Raw genomic sequence first — 20,953 nt, forward strand, 5'->3', positions numbered from 1 at the left:
CTGTGCAGGGCCCACAGAAGTATTGAACTCCTTTCCTCCAAGGTCGCTGAAGAGCGTCTGAATGCATGTTTATTTTGCAGGAAATGCTGCTTGGGCGATGGCTACTTCCAAACCTGATATTTTGATTATACTTTTACAGAAATTGATGGAGGAAGGAAACATGATGTACAAAGTAAGTGGTTTTGCCCTTTCTATGATGTACTGGCCTGTGAGCAGCCTCTCCCCCCCCTCCGCCCCCCCCCCCCCCCCCCCCCCCCCCCGTTGGTGTGTAATGGACGTAGTGGGCTGTGGTGCAGCTGTAATAGACCTTCCGAGGGCTGCTAACCTGGCCTCATGCCCGGCTTTAGCATCTTAACAGCAGAATCTTCAAGGTAGAAAGCACTTCTTGTTGTGTTTCAGAACCATTATTGCTGAATGAGTCCCAGTGGCCTGTGGCTGTAACTGTGACTCTGGTCCTGAAGGCCTGGTGTGCAGGCAGGGCTTCTGATTTCACTGGCCCAGGTGGCCGGGAGGTTCAGTGCATGGCGTCCTGGGGCGCACAGGGAAGGGACACACAGGAGACACTTTCGGAAGAGTCATTAAGTCTCCCAATCCTTGATTATCTTATTTTAGTGTCTGTAAGCTCCTAGCATTTGAACTGTTTCTAGAGACGTTTTTACTGAAGATATTACATAATATATAATACTCAGTTACTCAGGATATTGAACTTTTTCTCATTTTCCCTTAGAATGGAAATATGATTTGCACATTAATAAATTCTACTTTTTAAAGTAAATTTTATAAAATAAAACATCAGTTTAGATAAAAAACAAACCTTTACTGGAAAGGGCCAGACTACTTATTGGAGGCTTTGCCCGATGGCCTGCACCAACCCACTTCGGTGCTGTGGCGGAGGCAGCCGCCGCCGGTCACGCAGAAGCCGGTCAGCTGGCAGTGCCCCAGGCACACTGGCTGTAAAACTCAGTGGCAGCCCACATTCAGTCCGCAAGCTGTAATTCCCCAACTCTGGCTTAGATAGGCCCTTAGGCCATTTCTACAGCTCACTATTCTTTCCTTGTCTCTGATTAGATAGAACCAAAAGATTCTAAAAACAAAAACCTAGATGCTGAGCATTTTAATCCTTTTACCATGAGGCTGTGGCACTTGCTATATTTTATTTTGTCCCTTTTCTTTTTTAAATAATAACAAGTAGGCATATAGCATGACCCAGCAGGGTTCCTGGCTTGAAATCAGTTTGGAATTGAGTTCAGAGCCTGTATTGTAGCTTTGAAGTGGTTTTAATGTGAATTTTGGTAGGCAATTATGTTAGAAATACCAGGCCATTTCAACAGGCTCCATACCTGCTGTGCGGCGGAGCGGACCGAGCGTGCTCTGTGGATTTCTTCAGCCTTGAAAATGATGTGTGGTGCTGTTCCGATTTTTAAAGCCCATGCTTTTGTTCCTCTTAAAAGAAAAAATTATTCTACAGCAGGCTCTAGGTTTATCCACAAGATTCTACTTGCCTTAGAAACTGCCTTATGTTTTCCTCTGATTTCTGTTCGCATTAAAATATCTCTGAGATGTAAATGAGATACAAAATGAGAGAGCATTCATGAAAAGGTTATCAAAAATAGTTAACAGAAGAGAATCTGATATGTTAAGATTGTTAGTTATCAATTTGGCAATTGACAGATGCCTTCCTGCAAAACGGACTCCTCTCTGATCTTGGGAAGCCACGCCGCAGAAGCCCGTGGCCAGCACAGCCTGGCCGTGCGCCTGCGCTGACCTGCGCTGACCCGCGCTGACCCGCGCTCTGGCGCTGGCTACCACCCTTCCGCGCCAGGTTCCTTTCAGCCTGCTGCCGTGGTTTTGGCAGTGCGGGGGGAATAACCGCCCCTGGGTCTTCAGGGTGTGGGCTTACTCATGGTGGAGCTTCTAGTAAAGGATAAATGTCTCTGGTTTTTGGATCCTAGAAAGGGAAGATGAAAGAGGCAGCCCAGAGGTACCAGTATGCCTTACGGAAGTTCCCTCGAGAAGGATTCGGAGAGGACATGAGACCGTTCAATGAACTGAGAGTTTCCCTCTATCTCAATTTGTCTCGCTGCCGAAGAAAAACAAATGTAAGCAGTGCCTCCTTATTCCAATCCTTTAGCAATAGCGTGTTTTCACAGTGGTGAGGGCCGGCCCTTTCATAGACCAAATCATGAGACCTCCGGATTTGTTTGCACATTTCTGTGAACTGGCATAGAGAAAGGTGCTTCTCTTGAATGACCATCATTTGATCGCTGCCACCACCCACCTCTCAAGGTGTTGAGAGAGGGCACGTGGGTATAGCTTCCTCTGCGGCAATGCAAAACCCCTCCCCCAGCCGCGTGTTGCCAACGTTGTCATGAGAGGCCCTTCCCCAGATTCAAAAGGAAAGGACATGGTAAAGTTCAACTCAGATATGTTACGATCGGCCTAGGGCTTATGTTTACTTAGAACTTATGCCAGTAACTGCTTAATTTGTAATAAATAGTAGCTAACTCAGTTAACTTGTAAGTAATAACTAGTAGACTTGTTTCAGTACTTCTTTCTTTTACTTTTTTTAAAAACGTCATCCTCATATCACCAAACTGTTGACCTGCCTGCTTCTGCTTCTGTGCCCACAAATTCTGCCCGCCTTTGGGTGGGAGGGCTGAGCACCTGCGCTGCCCGGGGAGGCCGGCCTGCAGGGGGCGGGGCTCCACGTGCGCCAGTGGCTGGGGCACCGCCCACACCACTGTTTTCCCCGCGCCGGGTCCAGTTCTGCTTCTCAACTGCACTCTTCTAAGAATATTAATCAGCTTTAACTATCTCCTAACTTTAAACAGAAAAACTAACCTTGCCCTTCATCTCTCTCCAATTATGTCCCAACTCTCTGCTAATCTTTAGAGCAAAACTCCTATTAAAAAGTTGCTTGTGCCTGACCAGGCGGTGGCGCAGTGGATAGAGCGTCAGACTAGGACGTAGAGGAACCAGGTTCGAGACCCTGAGGTCGCCAGCTTGAGCGCGGGCTCATCTGGTTTTAGCAAAGCTCATGAGCTTGAGCCCAAGGTCGCTGGCTTGAGCAAGGAGTCACTCAGTCTGCTGTAGTCCCCCTACCCCCGTAAAGGCACATATGAGAAAGCAAACAATGAACTAAGGTGCCCAACAAAGATTGATGCTTCTCCTCTCTCTCCTTTCCTGTCTGTCTGTCCCCATCTGTCCCTCTCTCTGACTCTGTCAACATCACAAAAAAAAAAAGTTGCTTATAATCATATTCAGTGCTTCTTTTCACTTATGTATTTAAATACTGACACCAGGATTTTGGCATGGCGGAAGAATTTGCTTCCAAGGCTCTCGAACTGAAACCAAAGTCCTACGAAGCCTTTTACGCCAGGGCAAGAGCGAAGAGAAACAGCAGGTACTGTGTGGGGCTGGGTGCGTGGCTAGAGGCCGTCCTGTGCTTCTGTGATACCACAGCTGCTGGTTGGGTTTGGGGCTCATCCGAAATTGGTAGCTTCCCAGAGACACAGCAGGGGGCATCATTAGCAATGGGTGAACTTTTATTTTCTCTTGACATCTGAATGACTGCCTCTTCTCATTCCCAGCCCAGTAGTCTTTATCGAGACAGCAGGGCCCGTGAGTCTCACAGATCTGGGTTACAACCCAGCAGTCCCACTTAGTTAAGGAACTCTAAGCTACTTAAATAGGCCCTGTCCGCTAGAGTAAGTGTTCAAAACTCAGCCACCACCATCTCTCTCCCCTGGCCGAGCTGTTTTATAAACAGTTACATTTAGAGCACGTGTCTCCATGGCTGGTAATCCTGTCTTCTCTTTTCACGTACAGGCAGTTTGCGGCAGCGCTGGCCGACTTGCGGGAAGCCGTGAAGCTCTGTCCCGCCAATCAGGAGATCAGGAGGCTGCTGGCCCGCGTGGAAGAGGAGTGCAAGCAGCTGCAGCGGAGCCAGCAGCAAAAGCAGCAGTGCCCGCCCCCAGCGCCCCCGAACGACTCGGACAACGAGGAGGAAGCCCCAACCCCTGGACTGGATGACCACTTTGATCTTGAGGAGGTCGAAGAAGAAGGAACTTCTCCACAGGAAGAATCCATTTCCCTGACTCCCAGGTCCCAGCCATCCTCATCTGTCCCCTCCCCGTATATCCGGAACCTTCAAGAAGGGTTACAGTCCAAAATGAGGCCAGTCTCGCCCCAGAACAGGCCAGGAGTCCCCAGGCCCCTGCGGGAGCCTGCCTCGCAGCCAGGGTTGGTTGTGCAGCCGACCAAACAGGCACAGATAGTGAAAACCAGCCAACATCTAGGTTCCGGGCAGGCTGGCGTAAGAAACGGCACAAAAATTCAGGTCTCCTCTCCGAATCCTCCCCCAAGTCCCATGCCAACCAGAATCTCTGCAATGCCTGCTGGGGTCAGAAACCAGCCTTTGGAGGGAGCTGGCCCTTTCGCTGTGGGGGTGGGTTCTGGCCGCTTTGGAGAGCGCCTGGGCCCGGGCCTTGGAGTCCAGCCGCAGCACGGCGAGAGTGGCGTGGTGTACCCTTTACCAAGCAAGATAAAAACCGCAGAGAGGCTGCTGTCTCACGCTTCCGCAGCCATGGACGGCGCCCCGCTAAGTCAAGGTGGGCCAGTGGGCTGCAGCGACATGCGTCACCCAGCTTCCCTCACCAGCTCAGGCTCTTCCGGTTCTCCGTCTAGCAGCATAAAGATGTCAAGTTCAACCAGTAGTTTGACTTCAAACAGCAGCTTTTCAGATGGCTTCAAGGGCCAAGGACAGGATGCTCGAATTAAAGACAAGGCTGTTAACCAGGTTCAGAGTGGCACAGCTGAGCACAGACCACGCAATACGCCATTCATGGGCATCATGGATAAGACGGCGAGGTTCCAGCAGCAGGGCAATCCTCCCAGCCGCCCCTGGCACTGTCAGGGCCCCGAGGGGCTCCTGACAAACACATCTCCTGCAGCTGGTCTGCAGTCCGCGAACTCGGAGAAGCCCTCTCTCAAACAAGCTGCAGGACATAACAGCCAAGCCAAGACATGTTCCGTTTCTACCCCGGGTGGAAGTGTCCACAACGGGGCCCAGGTGAAGGAGCTTGAAGAAAGGAAGTGCCAAGTTCCAGCTCACTGTCCAGATAACAGGATAACCAAGACTGTTTCTCATCTGTATCAGGAAAGTATCTCTAAACAGCAGCCTCATATCAGTAGTGAAGCCCACAGGAGTCACCTTCCTTCAGCAAAACCAAAGCGATCATTCATAGAGTCAAATGTGTAAGCCTAAAGGGAGACCCATTTGGAAAAGTGTGCTGTCTCTTGGTTCTAATTAAATGTTTTTGTTTTTATGAGAAAAGTTATGTTTTTAGCCATATTTTTTCTTTTTTCCTTAGGTGTGGGTCAGATGCCATTGAGTTATTTAAAATGTGGGATAAAATTTCTTTGATAAAACCAGAAGTCACCATAAATAAGAATGCTAACCAGAACTGAAAACTACAGGTAGTTATGCCTATTAAGTTAAAAATTTAAGACAGCTGACATGAACTCATGCTTTTCTCTTATGAAATTGTTTAGTTTTTATCACTTTTCTCCTAGCCTTTGCAATGTGGTAAAATCATAATATTTCTTAGAGAATATAAATGTCTGGTCGTTTGCTATGTGGCAAAATCATAATATTTCTTACAGAACATCAATGTCTAGTCATAGGTTAAACTAATAACTAAATCACCAGATGATATATATCATATATTCTGAAAAAGATGGAATTTTCAAGTTATAGTTCCATTGAGTCAAATCCCAATTAATATATATGAATACACACACACACAAATATAAAATTAAGAACCAAGTGATTTCTAGCTAAATATGTGTGACTATAAATGTTAAATAGCTGATGTTTTTTAAGCAAAATACAAGAACATCCAAGTATTTTTCCCTTCATAGCAGTTTCCTGAAGATTAAGCATTTATTTTTGTGTTATGATTCTCATTAAACATATTTTTATAGCACCTTTTTGGAACTATAGTCCCATTTCAAGGTGTTTCAGTATTTGGAAATATTGTAAGACATTTGGAATCATGATTGTTGGTCACGGTGAGTTTGGGCTGGAATACTAACAATGTAGCATTCTTGGTGACAGGCAAACAGCTCTCAGCTGGTTCCCAAATTACTTTTAACAGTGATAGCACTCCTGGAACAAGCCTTCCAGGGTCCTTTAAGGACAATATTTAATTTGGGTATTTAAGGTCTGGTTCGTTAGTTGCTTTTGTTTTATTATACAATCATTACTTTATAGTCACATGTTGTACATATTAAGTAGTCAAGTTGTACTCAGGCTTGTAAATATAACTGTTTCAAGTAGTTAATCTTTAAAAAAGTCATATATTTGCATGCTTTTTGTAAACTTCATCCATGCTGGTTATTGCACTGAACAATATATTATTATGGCATGTTAACAGTGTACCAGTAACGGCACTTTATTTCATTTATATGAACACCTTTGAGGTGCTACTTAAGTCCAAACTGATGTATTATTCATTTGTAAAGATAAGGTACAGGAATGAACCTTGGTTTAAAGGTATTTTTATATGAAAGTGCTGTGCTATTGAAGGATGTTAAAATGCTAGTTTGAGAGAAGTGGGAATGTATTTGTTTTATATGCTGGGATGTGAAATTTATTTTCTAGAACTGGGGAGAAGGAAGTTCTATATTTACAGAATGTTTTAAAAACAAGTAGTTGTAATGAAGTTCCTGTAAGGGTCATTATGCTTTTGTACTAATAGGAATCTTCTGGTGTCATTCTTCAAAATTTGTTCCTGTTGTATTTTGTACAGCTTTGCCATTTTTTTATAGGCTTTTCATGAGTTCTGCTATAACTACCATGGCTTATTTATTGTTTATTGTTTTCTCTAATATTTGTGAGTCTTACTCTTTTGTTATGTAGTTTTGTTCCTGCACAACTACTGTACTTTTCCACGTGGAATAAAGACTATTAATGGATTTTGTTTTGCATTAAATGAAACCATGCATAACTAGAGAACTTCCTGAACACAGCCATCTGCCTTGCTTTAATCCTGAGGGATCTTGTTACTCTAAAGAAAATAGTGAAAAGTCTATTTTTATAGTAATACTACCAAATGCATATTTAATTTCATTTAGTAATAATTTTTTTAAAAGGGTGACAGTTTCTAGAAATCCCAAAATAATCAAGGGTCAAAATTAGTATTTTTCCCTGAAATAGCAAAGAAAGTACAAAGAGCATTCTATAAGTTTCTCATCTGTTCCAGAAAGCTTGGTGTGTAAGTTTTCACTGGCAAGAGGTATCTTTAGTACTGTAACTCTCAAACATTTTGGCAACACAATGAACAGTTAACGTGTAAGTTTGTTCTTTGGCACATTTGTACTATTTTTCAGTTAAAAGTGTGTATCTGTGTTTATACCCATATATTTCAGAGTAGTTTGAATGAGAGTGAACATTAAACTGTTGTCCTGTAATAAAATCCTGACTTGGAATCTTAAGCCTAAGTGTTCCCTAATACTACGGCAGGTGGTTGTCTACTTACTGCTTTTACTAGCAGGGCTAGTTGTAGTGTCTTAAGGCCTTCTATAAAAGTATGTGATTAAACCAAAGGTTAAAAACAAACTGAGTGGGAGGGGAAAAGTTATTGGCTAATAGATAATTCCTGTTGGATGACTTTCCCTGTGAAGCTGCTAAGAGTGACTACTAGAATTTAATATGTATTACATTATGATTTTGATATATTAGTAGAGCTATTTGGTTCAGTCACCACAGGAAGAAGTAAGGTCTCCTTGGAAGCTACTGGTCCATCCTGAGGACTGGGCAGCGGGCAGGTGAGCACTGCTCACACAGTCCTGATGAACGGTGGGGGTGTGGAGCGTGCAGCAGAGGGTGTCCCTTCCCACTGTCAGTTTGGGGTTTGGTTTGGTTAGTTTTTGTTTGCTTTTGTGTTTGTGGGGTAAAGGGAGTTTGGCTTTGGTTTATTTGTAAGCATTTCACTTTGGTAAATTATTGGCATCTTAGTTTTCAGCCAGTTTAACAAGAAATTATACTGGTGAAATGTAGAAAAGAAAATCACCTTTAACATTTAAAAATAACCAGTCTTTTATTGTTTTTCTATTAATGACTTTCATGATTTTTACTTAATTTTAACATAAAAACCAGATAGCCTCCTTTGGAAAAAACGTCCACTTATCCAAACAAAAGATATTTGGTCCAATGTTGGATCCTGTCAATTAAAAACATTTTGTTAGAACTATGTTAGCATCCTTTTTCTGAGAACACAGGAGTAAAACACACATTAGAACATGTTCCCGACCTGTTTTGTCCTCATAAGCAAGAATATGAGAAGCATTTGTAATAGGAAAAAAAGTCTACAATCATTGTGAATCTTAGCTATGACATGAAATAAAATTAAGCAATACATTATTAGGATGGCAGAAATTGTACAAAGCAGCCTGATGAAGAAAAGGCATTTGGAGAGTTCTGTGGTAGCTAGGCTTTCCCCGTTTCTGTGAACATACAGTTTATTAGCTATATGTTTATAAAAGATAGGAAAAGACTAAGTTTATAAGGATATTACATTGCTTTTCCCCTTTTCAAATTTATTTCAAAGTTTTCAACAATAATTTTTGAACAATCACAAAGGTTTTGGGGGTAAATGTATAGATTCTGGTCCCTGCTTGCCCTTAACAGTTCAGTTCAGTAAGCTTTCCCACTAATGGCTTCCATTCTGGTAACAGTTTATGACAAGTATGTAAAGGCACTACACCCGAAGTTTTCTTCTAAGTGAACACTTCTCAGGGCATTGTATTAAAGATTAGTCTATTACTGTATAGTCACCCTAGCTATATAAATAAATAAGTCACCCTAACTATATAAAAATGTGTAGTCACCCTAGCTATCTATATAAATAATATAAACCAAAGCAAACAATTCCCCCTGTGGGAACCTCAAGAATTCTATATCCATAAATAAAAAGTAAAGGGCTAATCTGCCACTTGATGTATTCATAACTATTCCATCTAACTTGTGCAATGGTTTTGGTCAATTGAAAATATCATTACCACCGTGAAAATTTAGAATCCAATAGAACTGTTCATTTAACATAGGAGAGTTATTTTCTCTATTAATAAACAAATTACATTTTTTTTTTTTTTTTTGCTACTGATTCTCTTTAGAAGGATTCCAAAGAGTTATCAAATGAATGGCTATTATCTAGGATTTAAATACCTGTTATATTCTAGATCATTTCAACCTTTGATCGTAATGGGATAAAATCTAACAAGAATAAAATTGAGCATTGCAATTTAAAGTCAAAATAAACCATTTCTCTAGAAATTAAATTTTTTTCACTAGAATAAAAACATTTTTATAGTAAAAATAGAAAAGAGGTTAGATGTCTTATTTGGTCGATATATTTTAAAGAATGAAAATACTAGTTTTTATAGGTAACTAAAGTTCATCTTTCTGTTTTGCTTTTAATAAGTCTGATTAGTATTTACCTCTAAATCATTCAAGTGAGATCACTGATAAAATATAAATAATACAATATAAACAATTTTATTTTTGATGTGTCTCTAGCCATCAATTGATGGCCATTTTCAGAGTCCTGTTAGGTGTAAGCACCAGTGAAGGAAGAACAAGATTTGTCATGGGACTTGTACGTTTCTTTTTGCTTATCCAATTTTCTATTGCTTCCTTTTCATATGAATAGCCATCTAAAATGAAAAAAAAAACAAAACCACAATTAGCAATGTACAGAAAGGAAGTTAGGATTACTAAAATGAGTTGGGCATAAAAACTTGATTGCCAATGTCTTTATTGTGATTTAAGTGGCATTGTTCTCGTGTCATTATTACCAAAATATTTCTGCTACAGTACCTGAATTCTGCCATTTAAGATGCATTAATATTGCACAAATTACCCTGAAGAGTGTCAATATTATACTGATTCTTTCTGAACACTACAACTGAAAAAGAACCCTGTTAAAAATTCAGTAGCGATCACCCCATTAAAAAAATTATTAAAAAAAAAAAAAAATTCAGTAGCGAAAAGAAAGGAAGGAAATGAGCCAGGTTGGACAGAATGGTACTGAAGAAACACTGGAACAAATACCGAGAGCACTTGTCCCACTAAGGATTTGACAATAAAGTCTGTGATGCAAAACAAAAAATTAAGATCCAGCCTGACCTATGGTGGCGCAGTGGATAAAGCGTCGACCTGGAAATGCTGAGGTTGCGGTTCAAAATCCTGGGCTTGCCTGGTCAAGGCACATATGGAAGTTTATGCTTTCAGCTCCTCCCCCCTTCTCTTTCTCTGTCTCTCTCTCTCTCCTCTCTAAAAATGAATAAATAAAATAAATATATATATATAAAAAATTAAGGTCCAATGGCTAAAATTTTTAATATCATGTTCTTGAAAAATTATTTGCTTTTGCACAAATAAAGATTGGAGTTTTTGCTTCACTACACCTTTGTACATTGGCAGCTCTTAAACTAAAAATGTTAGTTCCTTATTACATGTACATATTAAACTATTTGCTCTAATCTACAATGATAACTGTTTCAAACTAACAATGCCAATACACTGCTAATAGAAGAGGTGCGCTAGAGTTTTCTAATTGCAAAAATTTCGAAAATCACTTGAGAAAACCTATCTGATTACATTACCAACTTGATACACAATGTGGTCCATTTTCTTCCCTTTTTATCCTCCCAATTTTTAGAGATTGGTTTGGTTTTCGTGATTTATTTTCACTGTACATTTATGTGGTTTCTAAATAAAAACTAAAACAAGGTACATTCAGGGGAGTGAGTCTGTTCTAGCTGTCCAACTCACGTTCCCTCCTTTCCCTTATAGCTAACCATGTTTATTAGCTTTTGTTATCTTTTTTTTTTCTGAGGTTGGAAACGGGGTGGCAGGCAGACAGACTCCCGCATGCACCCGATCGAGATCCACCCGGTATGCCCATCAGGGGGCGATGCTCTGCCCATCTGAGGCGTCGCTCTGCCACAATCAGAGCCATTCTAGCACCTGAGGCAAAGGCCACAGAGCTATTCTCAGCGCCCGGGCCAACTTTGCTCCAATGGAGCCTTGGCTGCGGGAGGGGAAGAGAGAGACAGAGAGGAATGAGAGGGGGAGGGGTGGAGAAGCAGATGGGCGCTTCTCCTGTGTGCCCTGGCCGGGAATTGAACCCGGGACTTCCACACGCCAGGCCGAGTACCACTGAGCCAACCGGCCAGAGCAGTTATCTTTTTCTTTTTGAAAATATAAGCAAATGTATGTGTACATGCACAATACATATGCATCCTTATATAAAAGCTAACGTTATATACCGTTTTGTACAAGGTTGGTTTTTTACTCAAATATACATTGCCTTTTACTTCTCACCATAGTACCCCACTGTATGGATGTACTAATGAACATCTGGGTTGTTTCAAATCTTTGCCTTTTACGAATAGTACTGCAAGTAACAGACTTTTCATTAGGGCAGCGGTTCTCAACCTGTGGGTCGCAACCCGGGCGGGGGTCGAACGACCAAAACACGGGTCGCCTAAAGCCATCAGAAATACATATTTTAATTAAAAGTGTTGACCCCTGTGTTTTGGTCGTTCGACCCCCGCCGGGGTCGTGACCCACAGGTTGAGAACCGCTGCATTAGGGGGAAATTCCGTAAGTGGAACTATGTATAATTTTGCTACCTCTGCCATCACTTCCATAGGAATTCTACCACTTTTTTATTCCTACTAACAATGTTGATGAGAATTCCATTTCCTCAGATCCTCACCAAGAGAATATGTTGTCAAACTGGATTTTTACCATTCTCTCATAAAAAATGGTATAGTATATCAGGTAGTTTTATTTTATTATGAAAAAAATAGAAAATTTTTCATATGTTTAAGAACTATTTGCTCTTCCTTGTTCTATGAACTGACTTCTATTTTGGCCTATTTTTCTATTAGGCTGCCCTTCAAGTAGTGATTTTGCTTCCTTCAGATAAATACTCAGAAGTAGAACTGGAAAATCCATTTTAAACTTTTTGGAATCTCTATACTATTTTCTATAGTGGCTGCACCAATTTCCATTCCCACCAACAATGTACATGGGTTCCCTTTTTCTCCAGTCTCACAGCACCTCCTTTTGATAATAGCCATTTCTGACAGGTATGAGGTGATAATTCATTGGGGTTATATTTCTATGATTATAATATTTCCATGATTAGTGATGTTGAGCACCTTTGTATGCATCTGTTGGCCATCTATATGCTGTCTTTGGAAAAATGTCTATTCAGATTCTCTACTCATTTTTTTTTTTTATTTTTTTTTTGTATTTTTTCTGAAGCTGGAAACAGGGAGAGACAGCCAGACTCCCGCATGCGCCCGACCAGGATCCACCCAGCACGCCCACCAGGGGTGACGCTCTGCCCACCAGGGGGCGATGCTCTGCCCCTCCGGGGCGTCGCTCTACCGCAACCAGAGCCACTCTAGCACCTGGGGCAGAGGCTACAGAGCCATCCTCAGCACCCGGGCCATCTTTGCTCCAATGGAGCCTTGGCTGCGGGAGGGGAAGAGAGAGACAGAGAGGAAGGGGGGGGGGTGGAGAAGCAAATGGGCACCTCTCCTATGTGCCCTGGCCGGGAATTGAACCCGGGTCCCCCGCACGCCAGGCCGACGCTCTACCGCTGAGTCTACTCATTTTTTAATTGGATTGTTTGGGGGTTTGTTTTGCTATTTAGTGGTATGAGTTCTTTATATATTTTGGATATTAATCCTTGTCAGATATATATTTGATTTTCTCCCATTTGGTAGGCTGCCTTTTTATTTTATTGTTGATTTCCTCTGCTGTGTACCAGTTTGATGTCTCAATTGTTTATTTTTGCTTTTGTTGCCTTCAAAGAGTGGTCACCAAGCCTGATGTCAAGAAGCTTACCTCCTATGTTTTCTTCTAGTTGTATGGTTTCAGCTATTATATTCAAGTCTCTAATACATTTGATTTTTGTGTGTGGTGTAAGACAGTGGTCCAGTCTATCTTTTGCATGTGGCTGTGTCGTTTTCCCAACACTTTATTGAAGAGATTGTCCTTTTCCTACTGTATATTCCTGGTTTCTTTGTTGTAAATTAATTGATTTTATGTATGTGGTTTTAATCCTGGACTCCATTCAGTTCTGGCGGTCTACGTGTCTTGTCAATACCATACTCTTTTGATTACTCTAGCTTCGCAATATAGTTTGAGGTGAGGAATTGCGATGCTGCCAGCTGTGTTCTTTCTCAAGATTACTTTGGCGTTTTGGAGTCTTTTGTAGTCCCCAAATTGTAAGATTGTGTTATTTCTGTGAAGAATGCCATTGAAATTTTCCATTTGTTCAAGTATACATTACAGGTATGTTTTATAGTTTTATGTTCAGTAAATTTTGCATATGTATGTCTAAGGTTTTGCTTTTGTTATTGTAAAGTAAGTCCTGTTATACCTTTCAACTGCTCTGTGTTTACACACACACCAATGCTATTTATTCCTCTTTGATTTAACTTGTTAAATGCTATTAGCCTATTAAGCTATTGTCTGAGCTCCGAACCCATACATGATGCTGAGGGGCATGTTGGGGCCATTCATATGGTTATGAATGTCCTCTATGTGTTCAAAAAGTATATTTTCTATGTTGAACATTCAGAGTTTGAGATATTACTTTGTTCTGTCAGCTGGCTCCTTGTCAGATCCCGGAATAGGATTCTCTAAAGGGAGACAAAAACAGGGTGAAGGCTCCTCTAAGTGTTGTGCCTGGTCAGGGCCCTTCATCTGGCAGGAGTAGCTGGTTACACTTTCCGGACTCATTTGCTTGCTTCATTGTTGGTACTGCCCAAATATGTCTTCTTTCCCTTTTTGAGAAACTAGTACCAGCTGGGTAGCTCCCCCTTCTTAGAGGCCTGGTTCTGAGAGACCCAAGGTGAGGCTCTTATAACCTCAATTTCTTTCCTTTGTTCCCTGAGTCCTAGAGAGTTGATAGGTGCTTTCTGAAGATACTGTTACTGCTTTTTGGCTTTTGTTTAAGATTAAATTCACATACCGTAAAATTCACCATGCTAAGGATGCAATTCATTGGTTCTTACTATAATTCAAAGTTGTGCAACCATCGGCACTGTCTAGTTTTAGAACTCCATAAAGAAATCCTGTACCCATTAGTAGTCACTCTTCCTTCCCTCCCTTGGCAACCGTTAATCTATTTTGTCTGTGGATATGTCTATCCTGGACATTTCCTATGAACAGTCACAGAATATGAGGTCTTTGGTGTCTGGCTTCTTTCACTTAGCAAAACAATGTTTCTAAGGCTCACCCATATAACATCTGTAAGTATTTGTTCTTTTCATGGCTGGTTAATATTCCATTAAGTGGATATGCCACATTTTATTTATTCATTCAGTGATGGGACATTCGGCTTATTCCCACTTGTTGGCTATTACCAATAGACTACTATGACCATTCATGCGCAACTCTTATTCCCAATGCTCTTTGATATCTAGCCAGGAGTACAATTGCTGGATCACATGGTAACTGTGTTTAACTTTTTGAGGAATTTCCAAGCTGTTTTCAACAGCAGCTGTACCACTTCACGTTCTCACCAGCAGTATTTCTGCACATCCTTTTCAACACATGCTATTTCCCATCTATTTTATTCTAGTCATCCTAGTGGATATAAAGTGGTATCTCATTGCAGTTTTGACTTTCCCTAATGATGTTGAGCATCTTTTCTAGTGCTTATTGGCCATTTGTATACCTTCTGTGGAGAAAGGTCTATTCAAAACTTTTGCTTATTTTTAATTGGGTTGTGTTACCCTTGAGCTGTAAGACCAGTTTAAGTAGGAAAATTCACAGATCTTCAAATGATGTTCTGTTTAATGTCCTTTATAATATTGATGAGATGGCACAGGAACTTAATTCTTGTTAATATCAATTAGCCTGTGGTAAAATTGGTTTTATGTTATTTTGCTTAAAGTCACAGAACCTATCAAAGTTAAGTGAGGACTTACAGGACTACATTTTTATTTGTAAAAAGCTGAGAATGAACCTCACTTTCATAGAATACCATGACATTGACTTATTATTGATAAATGATGTGTTAATACTACTGTGAAATATTGTGAGTTAAAATGATGTGTTAATACTACTGTAAAATATTGTGAGTTAAATGACAGCTAATACATTTGCCACTAGGCTAGATAAATCTGATAGTAGAATGTTTTTAACCTTCCAGGTGAAAAGGGCCCAGGTTTATTATTAATCTTTTATATTCCACATGACATAATACTGTTTTATGTTATTTCTGATGATGGTGCTTAAATATGGTTATGAATGTCCTCTATGTGTTCAAAAAAGTGTATTTTCTATTTTGAACATTCAGAGTTTGAGCTATTACTTTGATCTGTTTTATACTAACAGATATGACCAAGTCTATTACTGTGTAGTTAGTACGTAGCTAGTAATAATCTGTTTGTTTTCTAAGGTGAGAGGAGTGGAGATAGGTGGGCAGACCCCTGCATGCACCATGACTGCTTGTGAGTTGTCAGGTAGCAGTGAATAAAGTGTCAACTCATTTATTTATTCTATGAAAGTACGGCTTATCTACTGTAGGAAAGTCAATTACACTAGCCATAGTTTTAAGTTTAATATCAGCTTTCCATGGTATTATAAAATTATTTGAAATAACAGTTTTCTACTAGTGGCAAATCTAGTCTCTAAAACATGTGATAAATAAAGGAGGAATTCTACCCAAGTTCATTCCAAAGCAGCAAGAGGGCGATCAGAGATGCAGCGACTCCTTCCCACCCTCACGGACACACAGAGCCTTTCATATAGAAATGAAAAAGGCATTTATAACTAAAAACAATAGCTACTTGTGATTCTTTTAAAAATCACACCTGAAGTTTACTGCAACTAGAGTTAGTTTATTTGAAATCAAACATGTCACCAGGGGAAAAACTGGCAATTTTGAAAATATATAGTGTACATTAGTTACATTCTGTATTAACTAAGTTTGCTTGTTTCATTACCTTTAAAATTTCATCCAAATAGTACCATCTGTACCAGATAGTTCTAGGACAATATTTAATAAGCTCCTTTCACAAAATGTTATTTCAAAAATCAGTTTAATATATTCAGATGAATGGGTTCTGGTAAAATAACAAAATAAGGATACTTATTATTTATAAGATACTTTCATTCCTGGCAGATTAAACTCCCACATTTATTGCTACTTTATACTTAGAAATGGTGACTAGATGAAACATCTTTTTACATGGATTTGAAGCTTCCAGGTACAAAAGGCTTCACCCTAGTGAAAGGTTCACTGTCCTGGGCTCTGAATTTACAACTCTGTTCAACCAACTGCTGCCCCTGTTTGGTGCTAAGAAATGCACAAAGCAAGGCCCACACCTCTCTTGAGCTACACCTCCTCTTCCACAAGCAATACATGCAGAGAACAAAGACCATGATCCCACTGACTTCAGAAATGAAAACAGATAAAACCTGTATTTCTAAACTAATGAATCAAAGGAAACTGTACACAATGAAAACTTCAATACTCATACAGCTACTGTGCCTCATTAAACCATCCCAGAGCACTGACCTAGATTATATTAACTCATTTCATCTGCACAACAGCCTTATGAATAACTTTCCAAGGTCACACAGGTGGGGAATGACAGAGCTGGGGTGTAAACCCAAGCAGTCTGGCTCCAGAGTCTATGTCCTTAATCCACACGCTCAATCAGATAACACAGAAATAACACAGTCGCTGAAATGTTGAAGAAAATCTCAATGAGAATGTTCAATCCCATTACCACTAACAGAATACATGGCTGGGAGGTAGAAAATGAGACTATGGCCTAGAAAGTCTACGGAGATGAGGTACACAGAATAAGAGTAGCTGAGTTTTTTCCAGAATTGATAAAAAGGCATGAAATTCCACTGCAGAAGCACTATGCACCCTGAACAAGAGGAAAATATGTATCAAAGAAAAACTGAAACAAAAATCCGAATTAAACTATTTGCACTGCAAAAACAAGCCAGAGTGCATCCTCAATATATAGTTGAAATACAAGGCTAACAACGTGAGTGAAAAAGCAAAGTGGTCTGATGGGGTGATTTTTTTCTAAAAAGATACAGATATTTAAGTGTTCAGAACAGACCTAAAAGGAGTAAAAGACAAAAACAGATTCAATGCATGATTAATAGTTGTCATTTCTGTTTCTCCACTCCCAAATTAAAATGTCAACATTTTCTTTTGTAACATAACAAAATACTAAAATTCATCTGGATATCCAAATGGGGAAAAACTGGACAAGCCAAGTTTTTGAAATAATGAAAGGTGGGCATAATTAAAAGATGGCAGTGCCTATCAGTACTAAGAATTTACGGCATATTCATACCATGAAATACTGTCCTGCAGTTGAGCATGATGTAGTTCTGAATATATACTGACAAGGACTGTTACCTGATACATTAATAAGAGTGGTTTTTCAGAAGTATGTGTCATATCCCATATGCTTCAGAACAAACTATAAATGTATAGGCAGATATCTGGAAGGATAACCAGAGTACAGAAATGTCTCCCCACTTCCAAAATATATACATAGATATGTATTGTTTTTCATCAAGCACCTGCTGTTTTCATAATTTAAAAGGATGGATGAATACAAAGACTGTGTAAGGATGTTGAAATATAGGCAGAAACAGGTTTTAGAAATTTTTCTGAGGCAGTTAATGCAACAGATATAAAACATACCTCCCAAAACACCAGGGGGGAAATGCCAAAAAAGGACACATGAACAATTCAGAAAAGAAGGAGGTAAAGGAAACTAGAAGAAAGCAAAATAAATCTGAAATACGTGCTGGAAGGAATTATCCCAAATGTATCAATCACAATACAAATCAGTTCAATGCTATTAAAAATGCAGACTGAGTATTTTTAAAAATGAATTCAACTGTATGTTTCCCACAGGGATCACCTCTAAAACAAAGCAACATAGAAAAGCTAAAAAGACTCTTGTGGGATTATGCTAAGCAAAAAAAGTCCCATACGATTACTTCCTGTTTGATTCCACTCACATAACACTTTGAAATCACAAAATTTCAAAACGGAAGGGTAGATAATTAGTGGAGGTGGGAAGAGAAGAGGCAGGTAATGAACACTGATATAAAAAGGCAACAGAAGGGGTCCTTGTAGATTTGGAACTATTCTGTGGTTGATGCTCAAACCCCCAAAAGGGATAAAATTGTGTAGAACTTAATACATGTACAGCTCGGGAAATCTAAAGATCTGTGGATTATGTGTTTCCATGTGGCTTGGGGACAGGGGAAACTGGGCAAAGTGCACAAGATATCGCTCTCTATTCGATCTCAGAACTGCATGCAAATCTATAATTGTTTCAATAAAAACAAAATTTTAAAATAAAAAGGTGTAACCACACTAAATACAAGTAAGGCTTTGGAGCAAGAATTCTTATACTGCTGGTGAAAGTGTAAACAGATTCAACTACTCTACAACCACTCTGAGTAAACATGTATATCTACTAGGAATATATCCAATAGAAACATGAATGTTCACCAAAACATGTATCTATTATATGTTCACCAAAAACATGAATAAAGGTTCAGGGCAACAATGATCATCAGCAGTATAATGGATAAATTGTATATTCACATTTGAGAATTGACAAATTACTCAAACGTGGTGCATAATAAAAGAAGTTAGACTCAAAAGAGATATACTTTAAGTTGAATCAAAGTTTATAATGTTAAAAGTCAGGCTATTGATTACCTTGGTGAAAGATTGTTCATTAAGTAAAAATTCAAGATATGTACTTACAATTTATTTTAGAAATAGAAAAAAACCATGTAGTTATAAACAAAAAGAGCCAAGATTAAAACCAATGAGACAAAATGCATTAAATGATGCCAATAAGAATATTCTTAAGATGATAAAGAATGCAAACCTCCAAGAGAGAACATTCACAATTCTATCTGATGAACCTATTAAAAGCTTGATTTGAATTCATAACAACCTGTGTTTAAAAACTCTCCTACAAAGAAAACTCCACATCATGTTGGCTTCATGGATAAGTCCTATCAAACATTTAAGGAAACAATAGCAATACTATACAAACTGAAGATATGAAGGAAAGGAGGCACTTACCAAGTCATTTTATGGGGCCAGGATTACCTTCATACCATAACAGACAGACACTGCAAGCAAACTATAGCCAGTATCCCTTATGAACACAGACACAAAAATACTGCAAATATTACCACATTGAAACCAGCACATGTAAAGAGGATAATACAAACACTAAAGGTTCCACAAGAAAAACTTTCTAATAAATTCAACAAAGTTGCAGGATACAAAATCAACATACAAAAATGACATGTGGTTCTAGAAGGAATAAAGAAAATTCCATTAATAAATAGATAAATAAACTTCAAGAAATTAAAAGCACAGGCCCTGGCCGGTTGGCTCAGTGGTAGAGCGTCGGCCTGGCGTGCGGAAGTCCCGGGTTCGATTCCCGGCCAGGGCACATAGGAGAAGCGCCCATCTGCTTCTCCACCCCTCCCCCTCTCCTTCCTCTCTGTCTCTCTCTTCCCCTCCCGCAGCCAAGGCTCCATTGGAGCAAAGATGGCCCGGGCACTGAGGATGGCTCCATGGCCTCTGCCTCAGGTGCTAGACTGGCTCTGGTTGCGACAGAGTGACGCCCTGGATGGGCAGAGCATCACCCCCTGGTGGGTGTGCCGGGTGGATCCCGGTCGGGCACATGCGGGAGTCTGTCTGCCTCCCCGTTTCCAGCTTCAGAAGAATACAAAAAAAAAAAAAAAAAGAAATTAAAAGCACAAATGAAGAGATCCTATGTTCACACTGGAAGGCAACAGTTAAAATTCCCATGCTATCCAAAGCAATGACAGTCATTGCACTCCAGTGGTGGGATTCAAATAATTTAACAACCGGTTCTCGGCCCTAATGACCATTTTAAGTATAAAAAAAGATATAACAAAAGGTAGTTTATTATTTTATGCATTTAATACTTAAGAATAAAAAAGGTACACAAAACTAGGTTATGAGTTTTAAAATAATAAAAATATTAAATAATAACTGATAAAAAAACAATAAAACTGTTATTTAAGATACTTCCATATTGCTTCTCGATTGGCGTCCTCACTTGAATGTTTTTCACCTATGGAAGGAATGAAGATTACTAGGGGCACTTAAAATATAATGTTGCGCAGATGAACATTAAAAAAGAATAAGGCATGTAAATTTGCCATTTCCACAGTAGGGGGCTGCCCAGGCGCCCACTATAGAGAGAACCATGATTACAAGTGCCATTTTAACAACTGGTTCAATGAACTCAACAAAAAGGTAGGTATCAGTTCTGCCAAACTGGTGCAAACTGGCTGAATCCCACCACTGTTGCAATCCTTATCAAAATCCCAGTGACTTTTTGGCAGAAATAGAAAAATCCATCCTAAAACTCGGATGAATTCACAAGAGATCCTCAATAGCCAAAACAATCTTGAAAAAAGAAAACAAAGTTGTAAGACTTACATTTCCTGATTTCAAAAGTTACTACAAATTGAAAGTAATCAAAATGGTGTAGCACTGGCATAAAGACAGACACGTAGACCAATAGAGAGTCTAGAAATAAACCCTCAAAACATGTAATCCAATGTTCTCAACAGGGTGCCAAGACCATTCAACAGAGAAAGAACACTCTTTAACAAATGCGGAAAACTGGGTGTCTATATACAAAAAAATGAAGGTGGACCATATACAAAACTTAACTCAGAATGGATCAAAGACCTAAATTTAAGAATTAAAACAATAAAATTCTTAGAAGAAAACAAAGGGGGAATGTTTCATGGCATTGGGTTTGGTAATTTCTTGAATAGGACACCAAAAGTACAGGCAGTAAA

At 39.7% G+C, this 20,953-nt stretch overlaps 2 protein-coding genes across 6 annotated transcripts in view; one reads left to right on the forward strand and one right to left on the reverse strand.

The window, feature by feature from the left end:
- TANC1 (tetratricopeptide repeat, ankyrin repeat and coiled-coil containing 1) overlaps positions 1–7,010 on the forward strand; it is a 261,224-nt gene extending 254,214 nt beyond the window's left edge. For all 5 annotated transcript variants that reach the window (XM_066346733.1, XM_066346736.1, XM_066346734.1 and 2 more), the window contains 4 exons: positions 81–172; positions 1,953–2,099; positions 3,303–3,403; positions 3,829–7,010. In XM_066346733.1, the coding sequence (XP_066202830.1) occupies positions 81–172; positions 1,953–2,099; positions 3,303–3,403; positions 3,829–5,260 (1,772 nt within the window). In that variant the 3' untranslated portion in view covers positions 5,261–7,010. The remainder of the gene's footprint in view (positions 1–80; positions 173–1,952; positions 2,100–3,302; positions 3,404–3,828) is intronic.
- A 925-nt stretch (positions 7,011–7,935) lies between these two features.
- WDSUB1 (WD repeat, sterile alpha motif and U-box domain containing 1) overlaps positions 7,936–20,953 on the reverse strand; it is an 86,746-nt gene continuing 73,728 nt past the window's right edge. The window contains exon 12 of the mRNA XM_066346483.1: positions 7,936–9,717. Within this exon, the coding sequence (XP_066202580.1) occupies positions 9,584–9,717 (134 nt within the window). The 3' untranslated portion in view covers positions 7,936–9,583. The remainder of the gene's footprint in view (positions 9,718–20,953) is intronic.

This window comes from Saccopteryx leptura, chromosome 7, assembly GCF_036850995.1.
Source record: "Saccopteryx leptura isolate mSacLep1 chromosome 7, mSacLep1_pri_phased_curated, whole genome shotgun sequence".
Lineage (NCBI taxonomy): Eukaryota > Metazoa > Chordata > Mammalia > Chiroptera > Emballonuridae > Saccopteryx > Saccopteryx leptura.